Raw genomic sequence first — 16,141 nt, forward strand, 5'->3', positions numbered from 1 at the left:
GGCTGATGTAGGGAACCTTGAGACGCCAGCTCTGGTGGAAGTACAAATTTGCAGTTGCAAGACTCTAGCAATCACAGGCATGACCCCCAGAGGCATTGGCATGAAGGGAGTGCCAAGCTTGCCCACCCCTGCACTAGGGGAATGTTCACATATATATTCTTTCATCTTGGTCAACACCACCAACAATCTAGTTGATCACCTTGATGGTTATCAATGACCTATTCTGCTCAATAACAGGGCATGTATGGACAGCTTAAAGACCAGCCAAAACTAGCTTAATGAATTTACATATTAATTCTTTATTATTTTAACTGTGATCTGACAGCTGTCAAAACCTGTTCTCCCCCAGCTTTTGAGTGGGCATAACTGTATATAACACAGAGCCCCATAGTTAAGCAAGGAGCAGCAAGGTCAGTTAACCTGTAAACATCTCTTACTGTCCAACAAACATTGCAGTTGTGCCGAGGACACCCATCCAGTCAGTACACCCTAGTCACTCTAGTGATTTATGACCTGTTGGTGGCAGATCACCTTTAACTTTACCCTGTTACAATAAAAGCCTAATTTATTAATACCATATCAGAGATCTATATTGATATTGCCACTGCTGATTCATAGAAATCTCCAGACTTGAGATCTTTCCAGTGATCATCAAAATACTTTCCTTTGGCAGAGACATTGCATGCCCCCTATTCATTGTTGTACTCTTCAGATGCAGATGCCCCCCTCCTGCAAAACTTGCTCCTCCATCACTGTGTACTGGCTCCTAATGAATAGACAGGCTACACTTGCAATAGGAAATGGCTGCGTCCACTGTGCCTGGGTGACAGGTGCTTTTTAAACAGTTGTAATAAATACTCTGCATTCCCTCTTTCAAGGGTATAACGCTAAGCACCATTTCTGAATGCATGCTGGTTTATCTCCTACTTTATCATCTTAGTTAATTATTTAGTTCACAGCTTTATAAAATACGCACCGCTGCAAAAGATCATTTGTAGCCTTCAAGGACAGCTCCATCCCAAATGGATTTTTTCATGTTGGTTTGCAGGAGGCAAGGTTTGAGCCCCAGCTGTTAGTTCACTGTGGGACCCTCAGGAGAGAGATCTCGCTCCCCCATCCCTGGCAGAGCCTTCACGGGTTGAGAGTTTGACTGGAAGCCGAGCTTATTAAAAGCCTCTGAGTGCATCATTAATTGCTGTGAAGACACCTGCCTGCCCTGGGTACCTTCTGTGGGTTCCTTATGAGAGGTGGTAAGAGCTCTGAGGCTGATGACAACAACAGTAGCTTAGCTTTAGAGCAAACTCTTAACCTGCCATGGCTATGCCAGAGCATGGGAGTCCTTCCCACTCAGGTGCTGCGTAGCACCGAAGGTCTGGCTGGGGACAGCAACCACTCCATGGTTTATGGAGAAATATGCTCAGTGTGGAGTTCCTCCATCTCTTATGCATGTACTTGCTCTTAAAGTATCCACTGTTTACAGAGGGAAATGCTAAAATTGTGTTTGCCATTATAGGGCGGGGGTAGGCAACCTCGGCACTCCAGCTGTTTTGGAACTACAAGTCCCATGAGCAATGTCAAGACTGACAGCCACAGGCATGACTCCCAAAGGCAGAGGCATGATGGAATATGGAGGTCCACCACAGCTAGAGTGCCCAGGTTGCCTACAACTGTGCTTATGGAATGCAGCTGTGCAAATGGCCAGATTCCCTACGCAGAAGTCTTCAGCCTACAGATCCCCCCGTGGTCAAAGTTGGAAAGTTTCCTATTGCATACTTTGTATATTTGAAAAGCCCATACAAAGGATCAAAGAACAAGATACTTATGACATCATTCTTTAACCTTCCTGATTCTAAACCTCGCGTTTCAATCAACAGCATAAAACAAGGCTACCTGAGGACGTACTGAATATGCAATTACTTTTTAAGCACATGTGTAACTGTTATACATTTTATAAACCTGAGAGCTTTGTATAATAATGTACAGTATTCAGAAGTGATATGCAGTAAACTCAAGCAAGCCAGTAATATATGGCGTCACAATACATCGTATCTTGCAGTATGTAATTCAAAGTATTGAAAACTTATTCATTTACCTTTAACAAATGTAACCAATTTCTACTTTCCATGGCTGTAGAGAGGGCATCCTGCAAGTGAAATAAGGTCACTGAACCCTATAACCCAGAAAAACTCTGGGGATTTTTGTTTATTAACCCTTGCAGTGGGGCTTCCCCCCGCACTGCAAGGGTTAAGCGCTCGTTTCGGTCTGGGGCTGAAAATAACGAAGTTATACTCACCTGATCCCCTGAGCTGGCTGGCTGTAACAGCACTCCTTCATGTCAGTCTCCTTCTCCACTTTAGCAATGGAATGTCTCCCAGCGTAGTCACGTCCTATACACTGTGTATAGAATGTGATGAGCCAGGGACCAGTCTGCTGCAGCATAGGGGGAGCGAGGCTCAAGGGACCGGTCTAGGAGCCAGCAGGAATTACCAGACCAGTTTAAGAGCAAGCCGGATCCAAGGATCAGGTGAGTATACTTTGTTATTTTCAGCCCTAGACAAAAAGAAGCAGTTAACCCTTGCAGCGCCGGGGTAGCCCCACTGCAAACCTTAACTTTAAAAAAAAATTCCCAGAGTTCTTCTTTACCTTTCTTGTGGTGTGCAGGGTTAGTTTACAGCTAACGCCGGTTCAAACCAATTGTCGTTGCAGCTCTGACCCCTAGAGGCTACTTGTAGTATCTACACTAATCTCAAACGGGTGGCTCCATATTAACAGAGAGACATTGGAAGAGCGCACAGATGGGTCACACTGGGTTATATAGTTACAGAGTTTGTCAGGTTGGAAAAAGACACAGGTCTATCCAGTTCAAACTAGAGAGGGGAAAAATAATAGAAAAACATCTATAAAGTTCAATTTGCTCCAACAGGGGGAAGACATTCCTTCCTGATCCCATAAAGCAACCAGATATTCCCCGGATCAACAATATCTGGTGTTTTTTACTTATAACATGTTAATATCTCATAATATGCTGTGCATTTAGGAATCCATCCTTCAGTTCAATGTTTTCATTTTTTTTTTTTTCTTCCCGTGCCAGGGATTTCTCTTTGCTAACATGTTTATAACAGTTAAATATATTTTAGGAGGATCTAAGTGAAATATCTAGAATATAAATACATTTTTTATGTATTGTACATGCTTCTTTGAGTACCAGAAAAGGGATATCATAAGACAGAAATAAACAAGGCTATAAAGGGTGAAGAGTTTGGAGAAGTCGGGAGAAGTGCACAATCTAGGACAACATAGCTGAACTGGAAAGTGAGCTGAATTGAGAATTTTTCCAAATCAGCTATTTTGTCCTAGATTGTTCACTTCTCCTGCCTTCTCCTAACTCTTCACCTTTCTGTGAATAGTCCTGCATATGTTCATCTATATGAACTATCTTAACCCATTTAGATACGGTATATGTTCGGGGGTATTCTTTAACATTTAAATGAGCTTTTCGCTATATGGATTTTTGTTTTGTATTTTCTACATTTCGTTATCTACTCAATATGTCATAAAATAACTTCACTCACAAATATTTAAATTTTTTTTTGTATTTGCATCTGTTTTTGTTTTTTAAGTGTCTGAAGGGAGGACTATGCATTGCTTATACATCTAGCGTCTTCCTACAAGAACAGCTTTTCCCTCAGACACTTTGAAGAATAAGGCCCAACGCACCAGTTAACTGCAGTTCTGCAGTTTATTGTGCGGTTTCAAATTTGGAGGCTCGTTGCCTCCGGATCCAAAACAGCATTAGAATTAGTTTCTTTTGACGAAACGAATGAACATGTTTTTAGTTTTCATTTGTTTCGTCCGAAACGCATTTTTTTTGCCGTCCACATGTCTAGTTCTAACATTCTTGAAGTTCTAAAAGTTGCAAAGAGATATTTCAAGCCAGTCCTATGATAAAATAATCAATGTCAAAGAGTACTCTAGATAGGAACCACCACAACATCCAGTTTCTAGATCACATTGCCAGTTGGCCAACATGAATGATTTACACTGGGAATAGCTAAACCAGTTTTAGCAAAAGTCTTCTGGGGGAGAGGGGGGGGGTCATGTGCATCATTCTAAAGATAGACATATCCTTTAAAATTAGCGGTTTTCTGAAAGCGTTTTTTTTCTTAGTTGGCACAGTGAACTGCACAGTAATTGTTAGCAGTTCTCACGACTGATTCCTTCCAGTTCTAGAGGTTGTATGTTTGGCTAAATAAACGGTGCTAATTAATTATATTTCAGAGGAAGTAAACACCGAGCCTGCACCCAAGCAATTAATTGGATCTGGCTGTAATAAATGGAACATAATGTAAATGTTATTGTGTTTTGGATTAGTTAAAACATTTTTTTATCTCGCAGTGGGTGGATTTTTTACTCATGTTTTTTTATACCATTTTACAGAGAGAACTAAGTAAAGGCATTTTTTACATTATTTATTGATATAAAATTATTTATCATACGGTAATTATTTTCATGGGTGTATTTAGAACTGCAGCTGAGTTTAACACTTTTTGAAGAGGTGTAAATTCATATGTAGCTTATTTTAATAATCAATACCATTTTATTTTATTTCCAGATTCCGCAGATTATTTTGCCACATTGATAAAGTGGCAGTGAACCTTTTACTTAAAGGAGAACTATGGGGGTAAGTGTTTTTCCCCATAGTTCTCCTAAGGGTCACGGGAGGACATAAACTAGCATCCTGCCGTGACCCAAAGCTCAGTATATTGTGAGCTACACACTTCCAGTTCTAGGGTAACAACACTCTTCTGTATCAGGACATCAGAAACAAGACAGTAGTATGGAGGAGAGCTCTTCTATACTTCATAACATAGAGGGACTTGGATCTGTAGTCCTCAGAAAACAAGGTAACTGATAACAGTCAGCACAGGCAGAGAGCCCAGGAGATTATCAGCTCACAAAAGGTCCTGGCAAGATCAACAGATTTTTTTTCATCCCAAAAAATTAGGTAGGGGATTTATTCTGGCGATTTATCACGCAGATTTTGCCACGTGATATCGCGCAAAACAGAGATTTGCATTCAAGTATATGGAGGCTGCTCACACCTTTGCGATTTGTAGCGCGGTAGAAATCGCCTGCCGCTCTAAAAGGTGCAGGAGCCATTTTTGGGCGGTTGTCATGCGATTTGGGTCCCATAGACATCTCTATGCATTGAAAAATCACGGTTTTCAAAGCAAAATCGCGCAAACAAAAACACACGAAAACAGCCGGCGCACACCTAGGCGATCTATGATTGCCGCTCGGTCATGGAGTCGCTCATCACAGATGATCACGCTGTGGGTGCCATTATTTTCTAATGGCACTCCAGTCGCGCCGGGCGGATTGTGCGGTTTCCCACCACGTTTCCGCCCATGCATCTGAACACAGCCGTGTGTCGTGTATCGCAAAAAGAAAAGGCACATGTATCCTTTTTCTGCGATTGCCGCGTGGATATAACCACATTGGAATCAATAGGGCCGCACGGCAATTGCAGTCTGCAGTTGTGGAGGACCGCGCGATCCCGGGACGCGCAATCCCGAATCGCTCAGGTCTGCACCGGGCCTCAATCACCTAGGTGTGAACCTAGCCTTAGGTTTTACAAAAATAACACAACATTGATGCAGAATGTTCTCTATATTTTCAAAATATCCCATTAGCCTTTTGGTTACAATACAAATAATTCCATATATAACAACGCTTAAAAAAAATAAAAAATAAATAACCATTATTTTAATGACATATTTTAGATATTTATGCTTAAAAGTGAATCACACATTAAATAATATACATAAAAAAATGTTTTACTACTATTAATTACAAATATTTTAACTGTTTGTACAATATCATAATACCATTTCCAGCAGTATCTGATTATTTTTAGCCTTGAATTCCTCAAGTGAGAACAAGGAGTGTGATGGAACCGTGGTTTTGTCATATCTCGTCCGGGGAGGGGAAATAGCTTGCAAGTAATGTCTGTATGGCTTCGTTTTATAACGATGTATGGTTTTTTTTTTGTATGATGCCAGAATGAAGATTTCTTTCAAATAATTTTCTTTCGTTTACTTCTTGCAGGGTCTGAATGTTTTTGGAGCAAACATGTGTATATTAAATTGCAGAAAGAATCCTCAGAGGTGTCAGTCTTTTTGGGCCACTCTTTCTTTTTTACTTTCCATCCCTAATGAGATTTCTGGAAAATGGCAAGATATCACATACCCCAAACACCCCACATGCACTTTCAGCTCTAAGAGTAACAGGTAACTTAATAAGACATCTCAGTGTGTCTGGGATATTTATATAAACTACCCCCTAGAAATGCAGTACTCCTTCTCTATGTTCATACATTCACTTTGTTAACCACTTCTGTGCTGAAATTCCAAATTGATATTGCATTGCGCAACCCACTTAGGTACTCTGACTGTTGCTTAATATAAAGCACACGATTTTCAAGTGTTAAATTAATTTATATTTCATTTTCAGATTATTTTTATGCTTTAGAAATACCAATAAATAAATATGACATAATGGAGATTTAAAAAAATTATAATAATTATATTCGTATTTTTGTAAGTAATCTGCAGATTTAAAGAGATAATCTATAATTTACTCATTTGATTGCAAATATTTGTCTTGTATCATTATATTTTTTTCTAACATAATATTTGTTTTCTATTTTTTGCATTACTTACAGTAATGTTAATTAGATTAAAGATCACACTCCAAGGTAAGATCCCTGTTAATTTATATTTAGGCTTGCGGACCATCAGGTCTGTCTGTATTTAGCATGACAACTGAGGTAGTTCACTCTCCTCAGCCCACTGCTCTTTTTTTATTTTTCCATTTACTTTATATAGAGTGCATGCGCCATACAGTTCTGTCAAATGGGGCTGGTAGAACATTCTTTCATTTTACTCGAATATCTTTAATATAACAAAAAAAGAGTATGAAGATACATTAATTATTATTACGTTAGACCTAAATATATGCAGCACATTAAAATGTGCATTTATGCATTGTACATTAATTAAAGTACATCTAAAGGCTCCTGTATAATAGAATATAACAATTCCCAAATCCAGCTACTATGTGATGCACAGGCTTCATAAAGTAAGCAAAAAACTTCCTTTACCTCCCCTGACTCACACACACCCCCTCCCAGACACTGCAGCTTACAGCAATAGAGGCAGTGCTGTCAATCAAAAAAGCAGTGGGCAGGACTAGATGTGGTCAGGTGCTGATTGACAAGCTACAGGCTTGTGAATCAGCAGTGACAATGCTGATAGCCACTAGGGACGGGCTCAGGTTTAGACTGAACATGGTCCGAACCTGAGCTCCTCTAATCCCGAAAGTAGCTCCTTCCATGTTGCCCAATCAGCAGGTTGATATAAGCAAAGGGGCGGGATGCAGTGACATCATTTTATATGGGTACATGCCTATATTTGGTAAATTAAATTTTTCTAATATGGCTGTGTGACCATATAAGGTAAATTACATCAGCGCATGCATCCCGACCCTTTGTTTAATTGCAGCTGCAGGGCGGGGAACACCAAGCCCGCAACTGTTTGGGTGCAAGTGCCCATGGCACTTCCTTGTTTGGAGGAGCAGGTTCGGCTCAAACCTGAGCTCATCTCTAATAGTCATGACCCCTACAACATCTTCTCATCCCACTGTAGTGCAAGCAGGGACAGCCTACATGAGGGTGGCAACTCTGCTTTAAATTCAGGAGCAGTGCAGTATTGTTGCCACCCCATCACAGGAAGCCGCATTAGGTGACTTCACTGGCAGGATCAACAACTATATGTGAGACTTTGCATAAACCTGTACGTGCATTTTCACTTATATATAAAGTGACACTAAACTCAGAAGTTGAATCTAAAAATGCATTAAATTACCTTAAACTATTGACAAAAATGTATCTTATTTGTGTATCACTCATCTGTAGATCTGCCAATCATCTCTGAATTGGTGCTGACACTGTCCTTCCTTCTGGAGGGGGGCTACTTGTGTTCCCCATGGTCCCTGTGTGTGTTGTAAAGTAGTCACCGCTCCAAGCTCGCTCCCGGGGATGGACTACAATCTCATGTTTAGTTTACTAATTTGTACTGAGATTGCAGTCCATCACGGGAGTGAGCTTGGAGCAGTGACTACTTTAAAACACACAGAGGGATCATGGGGAACAAAAGTAGCCACCCTCCAGAAGGAAGGACAGTGTCAGCACCAATTCAGAGATGATTTGAGGATCTACAGGCGAGTGATATGCAAATAAGATACATTGTTGTTAATAGTTAAGGTATTTGAATGTATTTTTAGTGTAGTGTCACTTTAAGTGCCGCAGCACATTGGAGTCCATAGTTCTGCTTAATTGCAAATATAGTTATTCAGATCACTATAAAAAGAAGAAGCTTGATGTTTTATAATACACATTTTCAGCCATATTAATGACGGTTGTAAGTCTACATAGAGCTTATTAGGTTGAATCCTGAATAAATATTCTTAATCAGAGATTTAAAAAGATCACATGATTTGTAGAGATCAGAGATCACATAAAAAGATCACATGATTTGTAGAGATCAAAGATCACATACAAAGATCACATAATTTGTAGAGATCAGAGATCACATAAACAGATCACATGATTTGTAGAGATCAAAGATCACATAATTTGTAGAGATCAGAGATCACATAAAAAGATCACATGATTTGTAGAGATCAGAGATCACATAAAAAGATCACATAATTTGTAGATGATTGTTAATAAAATACAATATGTTTACAATTGGCATTAATTAATTATTGCACAATATTATAAAAATAACTTTAAAAACAAATAATTTTATTTTAACAATAATATTAACAGCAGAAAATAAAACAAAGTTCTCAAATATAAAAAGTATACCTTGAACAGAATTTAAATAAAGCCGTAATGTTATTTGGTTCAGCAACAGTAAGGGTTCTAAGTCTTACCTACTTGATTTTTCTAATGTCCTGTCAGCACTGAAGGGATAACAAAATCTAATCTGGCTGTAATTTACAATTCTTCTGTACACCGAGGCTTTTTCTCATACATAGAGATCATCACAACAGACTAACATTATTTCCACTGCCACCCCAGGGAATTTATTTGTTTAGTTTTTTACATTTGTTACTTAATTGCAATTCCTTGTCCGCTGAGATGTTTCATTGAAAGGGAGGAAACACATATTACAGGTTTATGATTAGAAAAAGAAAAGTTCTGGACACATTTTAATTTATTGTTACTCTTGTAAACAAAAAAATTCCTGGGGAATTTGCTTGGAAATGGCTTCCAGTATCCATCATTTCTGCTTTATAAGAGCAATGTTTATGTATGGGGACAATTTCAGTGACCAGCTAAGAGATTAATTGCCTCTGAAATGGCTTTGCACACATTTCACTTACCCTGCAACCTGTGACATTATTATTATTTTTTAATCAAGTTGCACCTCTCAAATCAAGTGCGGAAACAACGATTACACTGCCTTTTCCTTTTGCTAGTTGTGGTATTACATTTGACAAATATTACTAAAATAATACTTTTAGCAATTACAGATTCTGTGATAAGAAGATATGTTTTGGATATATTAATGTATAAAACTGTCAGGAGGGGGGCTCTGTAGAACATCGGTTGTAAGCCTGGATATTGGGGTTCGCCTCTATGCTGGGTATATACAGCATTGGGTGGAAAGATGATAAAATGATGGATGTTCCATACATGGGAGACGTGCAGCTCTGAAATGTGAAGTGGAGGCTCGGTGTTACAGTCCAAAGGTGACAGCAAAGTGCATGATCCAGCACGTGTATCTCAGAGACGATGAATGCAACTTGTTGGTACTTCCTTAAATGTAGAAAGTCAATCAAATTCTCATGAAGCACAATAGCTGTGTTGAGGCTGCCCCCAGCAAAAATGAAATACCCCCTTAGACTAAAGGACTCACACTTCACGTAAACATGTCTCAAGAGGCACCAGATCATACAGTAACGGTAGGAGTCAAAAACCTTTTATTAGTTGTATTCCTTAATGACAAGAATATGTAGTACAGCTAATGTGTTTCAGAGGCACTGACACTTCCTCATCATCTGGGAGGCAAAGCAAAACCAAGAATTGACATCTGGTTCTAGCAGCATTGCTTTGCTTTGCCTCCCTGATGAAGGGGGAGTGTCAGAGTACTTGAGACATGCTGGCTGTTGTACATTTCCTTGTGAAGGGAGTGAATGCAACTAATATAAGATTTTGGACTCTAAGACTTTTGGTCTGGTGCTCGGGACTTTTTTTTCACATTGTGCAAAGTGCATCATGGGGAAGAGATCCTGAGTAGGCAACAGTACAAACACAGGAGCTAAATAGTAGATGGTTCAAGGTCAGCAACAATCAGGCAATGCAGTACACAAATAGCAAGCAGTACATGGCCATGGTCAAGTCTGAGGTAAGTGAAAGCAGTAGGTCAGGCCAGAGCAAGGTCACAGCAAACACAAGGTTCAAGGAACAGGAACTGGCAACAGATACAAGAAATGGGTATCATGGTATCAGGGAAAGCAGTGCTCAGAAACAAAGGGCCAAGAGCACAAACAATGTACTGGCAACTTCCTGTTGCTCAATGTGAGGTTTATAAAAGCCTTGCCTTAACTAATGAGGCAGATATGAGGATCTTTAAATCCTTTAGGATCTGTTAAGGTGGTGACACACTGCACGCGGAGCGGTGGCGCGCTGCCTTCACGTGCAGTGTGTCATGTAATTTTCTCTCCTGCACGTCAGCTTGCGAGAGCTCACGTAGCTGAGCGTGCCGAGATGAGAAATTTCATGTTCAGCCAATCGGCTCGCAGCTATAAACAGAGTCATGATGTGAAGTCCAGCTGGTTGTTACGCGCGAGCTGATTGGCTGAAGGTGCTGTCATTCATCTGCTGGCACTCAGCTCACACACTGCACGCGAAGCTCCGTGCCTGACAGCTTTGCTTCGCTCTGCACGGCTTCATGTGCAGTGTGTCACGGGCTTTATCCATACTTGTCAAAGGATTATCCATACTTGTCATAGGTTCCTTGTAAGAAAGAACGAGGTGCTCACAGACATAGTGCCTCCTGCCTTCCTTCCTATTTCTTTTTTATATATATATATATATTGTAAAGCACTGGCTAGCAGGATTGGGGGTGTTGTATGTGTCACCTAGGTTTCTCACCTTCACAATGTGAAGGGCTCCAGGATTTGTATCTGTTATAGAGAAAACAAACTTTTTGTTTTCTCATATTTTATGAAATTCTGTCCTGGAGTCCATTCCTAGGTCTGCATCTTATCTGTTATCCAGAACTCATTATTTAGTCTCATCTGTGCACAGGCCTTATATATGCAAGTTGACTGATGCTCATGGCTCTCTCTCTCTCACTCTCTGCTGTGAGAACCTACTGTTGGGTGAAAAGGCTGATTGCTGACATAACACTACAATGGTGTGTGCTTGTTTGTTGTGGGGTTTAGTTAGTGGCTCTGGTAAACAGATGTTTTGTTTGTTTTATACTATGAACTTGCTGCACAAAGCCCTTGTGCATTGAACTGTATTTGTGTACTGCCTTGTTGAATAAAAGAGCGGGATAAACCTTCTTGACTGTTCCTGAGTGTTCCTGGCTCGTGCATGGTTTATGGCTGCCACTAATAGCTGAGCCTGGCCCCCTTACCATATAGACATAAATATATAAATACAGAATATATATATATCGTGTCCCACCTCAGGGTTAGAGCCTCAGCCGCCTCATGACCAGACACCCAGCAGCTTCACACCTCCCTGTGTGACGACGATCCTCCAGACTTTTCCAAACCCACCTCGTGTGCCACAGACCCTCCTGGCCTCGCCCACACAACGCGTGTGCCACAGGCCCTGTTTCTCGAGCCAGATTCCAGCTCAGTATCTCGTGCGCCACATACACACAGTCTCCCACGCTCTGCATGTACTCCTGCACCACTGACTGCCTCTTCCTCTCTGTCCACTCTCTTAACAGGGGCTGTTATCAGCCACCTAAACAGTCTGGCATGGCAATGGGTTGCATCTGGCCCCAGGACTGGCGATTTCATCTCACCCAAGACTCTTAGAAATCTACAGAGACCCAGATCCCAGTTATACTCCAGAAAACCCGGAAAGAACTGGATACCCAGCTCCTTCACTGTAACACTAAATGTTTTCTGGAGCCTCTCAGCCCCTCTGGCCGAGAGTCCTGGGCGCCAAACACACCAATCACCATAGTGACGCGGCACTGTCCTGTCACATATATCTATATGTGTGTGTGTGTTATTATGACCACCCCATCAGTACTTCGTTGGGCCGCCTCGTGACTCCACGAGATGTTGAAAGGTGATGCGAGGAATCTGACACCGCACTGTTGCCCTTCTGTTGTCTTGTACCAGTCTTGCCACTCTCCGTTCTGCCCTAACATTGACTAGTCGCTGACGGCCACAATTCGCACGTTCAGACCCAGATTTTCGGCTGACAGTCCAGTCTTTAAACACTTTAACAATGAGCCCCTCTTGAACATTTAACGAATTCTGCTGTTTTGCTGACACTCGCTCCATGGCTCGCGCCAACAATCATCCCACGTTCAAAGGCTGTTAAATCGCGTTGTTTCCCCGTATCTTCAGAAAAAAATCACTTCTACTGTCGTGGTAAACAACCTGCTTCCCTATTTATAATGGTCTGGCCCTCTAGCAACTTCAGCGCCAAATTATAGCTAATTTGCCTACAAACTACAAACTGGCCACTCAGTGTATATATATATATATATTAATTATATTAGGGCTGTGGAAATTAAAGATTAATTTCTCGATTAATCGTTAAACTTTTTGATCAATTAGTAATTTCTCTAGCCACACCTGTTCGCAATCTAGAAATCACTTAAATAAGACTTGACTGACAAAGTGAAGTAGACCAAAAGATCCTCAAAAGCTACACATAATGCCGAGATCCAAAGACTAATATTTAATATTTGTTTGATGATCTGAAACATTAAAGTGTGAGACAAACGTGCAAAACAATGAAAAATTAGGAAGGGGGGCCAACACTTTTTCACACAACTGTATACACACTTATATATTAGCACAGTGCTACTCGTCCTTGAGTGAAATGGGATCTGTAGTTTTCCTAGAATCTCGCTAGAAGGCCCGTGATGGCACTATCACTTGGGTGACACAGGCTGAAGTTGTAGTGAAGGGTAAGTATATTTTTGCTTTTCAATTTTTTAATTCATTTTTCTTAGTATTTTAATTTGCAGTAGACTATTTTAAACGAAGATCTTCCCTCAGTTTTTTTTTTTCTTTTAAGGTTTAGGTTGCCAATTTTAGGTAGAGGGGCTGTGGGTGTTGGATAGATTTTTTTGTACCCATGCAGTTCTCAGTTTTTAACTAAAATGTCACTTATGACAAGTGTTTAACAGTTCTCTCATAATTCTTCATTTATACATCCATAGCATCTTGTTCTTTTGGGTTTGCTGTGCTAAATCGACTTATTTTATCAGTAAATGCAATTTTAGCTAGGGGAAAACCCATCATTGATTTGGGCATAAAGACATAATTGGCCACTTTTATTATAGCAGAGACGGTGAACAGGCTGCGGCAAAGTAACCTGAAATAGCAATTTTTACAATTGTAGCCCAACGCTCCACCAATCTATCAGTTAATATCCTATATCTTGTATATCATGATTTTGATTCTATATTCCCTGAGCTCTATATAAGTATGAAAGGGTCAGTTCAAGCCTTGCATGTGTGTGGACTTAAACCCATCTAGCTATAAAGCAGAGTTAAGGGCATGAACACTTTTAGTTGTTTTTTATCATTATGAATTTAGCATGTGTACCTCCTGACATAAGTTCTTGCAATACCGTCAAGCAACGCCTAGTATAGACTGACAATAGGGTACCATTGTACGCTAGTCTACCATGTTTGGAGAATTGACCACACTGTGCTGCACCTATACGTATCTCCTTGGTCACCTGTGTTTTAATTATTTAGGCTTTTATGCAGAATTGTTTTCAGCATTATGTCATGGTTCAATGTTAACCTACCCAATTCAAGGATGCATTGATGCCAAAAACAATTCCTAATAGTGAGACATTACTTGGAAGACCCTTCCATTTTCAAAAGTACTTGGAGGCAGCACTCTTAGGTCTGTTTCTTATATAGTTTGCCATTCCTGAGCTGTCTCGCTCAAACAATAGTGAGACATGTGTCTATCTGTACGTGCAGCACTCCACCACTGGTTTCCACCTTGATCCTCTTTCCAACTTGGCCAACAGGTGTGCACAAAAGAGGAGTCTGTTGAACAATCTCTGTGTGCAATATTTAGTGTATCTCCTATAGTCGTTTTCACTCTTTACGAAAGACCTACATGGTCAGATCCTCATCTTTCAATACTTTAATTGGGTCCATTGCTGGCCTTCTGTGTTTACCCTTTGATGTGAGATGACAGGAAATGGAAGAATTCAACACATTTCTTTCTCAAAAGGAGAGAGAGAAAACACGGAACAGGAGCACCACACTTAGAGCTTGGGGACCAAAATTATTTGTTACATTAAAACCTTTTAGGCAAGATCAGCTAATTAAATACAGCTAAAGTGTTTTCGGGGGCAAAGAGATGCCCCCTTGGACATTTATTTCTGGCTCCCAAAAGAGGATGGCTGTATACTCACAGATCTTGCTTCAACAATTCTAGTAGAATAAATACCTTTGGATTCCAACCTCTTGATGTGGGTCTCTTGTTCTTGGATTTCAACCTCTGAAGCCGTGGAAGCCTTTCTGCGCTTGAGACTTGTCTGCCCAATGTTGAAACACTGCACATCATGAACCTTTTATCACCTGTGGAGGTACAAGTACCCTGGGGTTCCAGGACCATCTACACATGTCTCTAAACATTTTTTTCTCAGTCCAGGATATACGCATTAGCTAAAATTGCTTATTATCTTGAGGGTATGCTAAGAGGTACCAGGTCATCTACAAGGTGTAATACCAAAAGCATTCCTAATCAGATTTGTTACTGATTTGTCTTGATCGCTGCTTTATTTTCGATGCTGTAATGATTAGAACTGCTGTTAACAATGAGGTCATAAGCAATAACAGAACTTTACTTTTGCCCCAGTTTGGTCTATAGTCGTTCTCCAATGCTACTGTGGAAACATTTATTCATGAAAAAGACAGTTAACAGACATATTCCCCAAATTTTATCTAAAGTAATTTTATATTTCTTTTATTTTCAGAGTGAAAGAATTGAAAAGGGCCAAGGAACTTGAAGATATAAAACAGCGCCCCTTAGCAATGTGACAGCGCTTTTTTGGACTGTTTCATTTTCTGTTTTTAGCAGAGACATGCAACAAAAACAAAAAAAAACAACAAAAAAAAATAACACTGCAGTTTTCAAATGATCACCTGCAGGATTTTAACAGTAATCTTTTTGGTCATTGCATTTGCACTTTCATGGACAACTTTTGCTTTGTTCAGCAAGACATCTTGGAATTTAATCTTCTGTTGAATCATGGGAAATAAAACATATGGCGCCAGGAGATGATTTGAACGTCAGCTTCCGGTATATCTCTGAGACCGGGAGCCGCGAGATACATATAGGGCTGAATTCAAACAACGTGTGGAACTGTTCAAATGTTATACCAAAAATAATTGAGCAAAAGGTGGAAATGCACAAGCAAATTCTGAATGCTAAACCCACAGCCATCGATCACCCACAAGGAGGCCATGGAGATTCCCGGAAGGAATGGAGGGGTCCGTACCATACTGTATAGCGTGACTGAGCTGCATCTTCGACAGCACCTCCAAAATTGTAGTACCCCCCCCCCCCCCCCCAGAAATACAATCATCAAACATGCAATGTATAGGCATATTAAATGAATACCATTATGCTTAAAACATAGTTTAAACAGCACATGTCTTCAAGAACTGCAAACGTGTCAAGTCATTGAGCGTGGCGGAAGGAGTCAGCCCGACCACATGTAAAGAGTGGTTTTTATGCTTGACTTTTTTATTTTTTTATTTTATTCAAAATTCTATGTATATAAACATATCTATGCATTGTGCACATTATCCTTGAGTGATGAGAATCTAGAGTCAGC

The 16,141-nt window shown here is 40.3% G+C and overlaps 1 protein-coding gene across 2 annotated transcripts in view; it reads left to right on the plus strand.

Annotated features, from left to right (window-relative positions):
* CAMTA1 (calmodulin binding transcription activator 1) overlaps positions 1–15,407 on the plus strand; it is a 1,254,390-nt gene extending 1,238,983 nt beyond the window's left edge. For both annotated transcript variants that reach the window (XM_018552416.1, XM_018552423.1), the window contains one exon: positions 15,278–15,407. In XM_018552416.1, coding sequence (XP_018407918.1) covers positions 15,278–15,310 — 33 coding nt within the window. In that variant the 3' untranslated portion in view covers positions 15,311–15,407. The remainder of the gene's footprint in view (positions 1–15,277) is intronic.
* The last annotated feature ends 734 nt before the right edge of the window (positions 15,408–16,141 follow it).

The sequence above is a fragment of the Nanorana parkeri genome, unplaced genomic scaffold (genome assembly GCF_000935625.1).
Source record: "Nanorana parkeri isolate BGI_ZX_2015 unplaced genomic scaffold, ASM93562v1 scaffold5, whole genome shotgun sequence".
NCBI lineage: Eukaryota > Metazoa > Chordata > Amphibia > Anura > Dicroglossidae > Nanorana > Nanorana parkeri.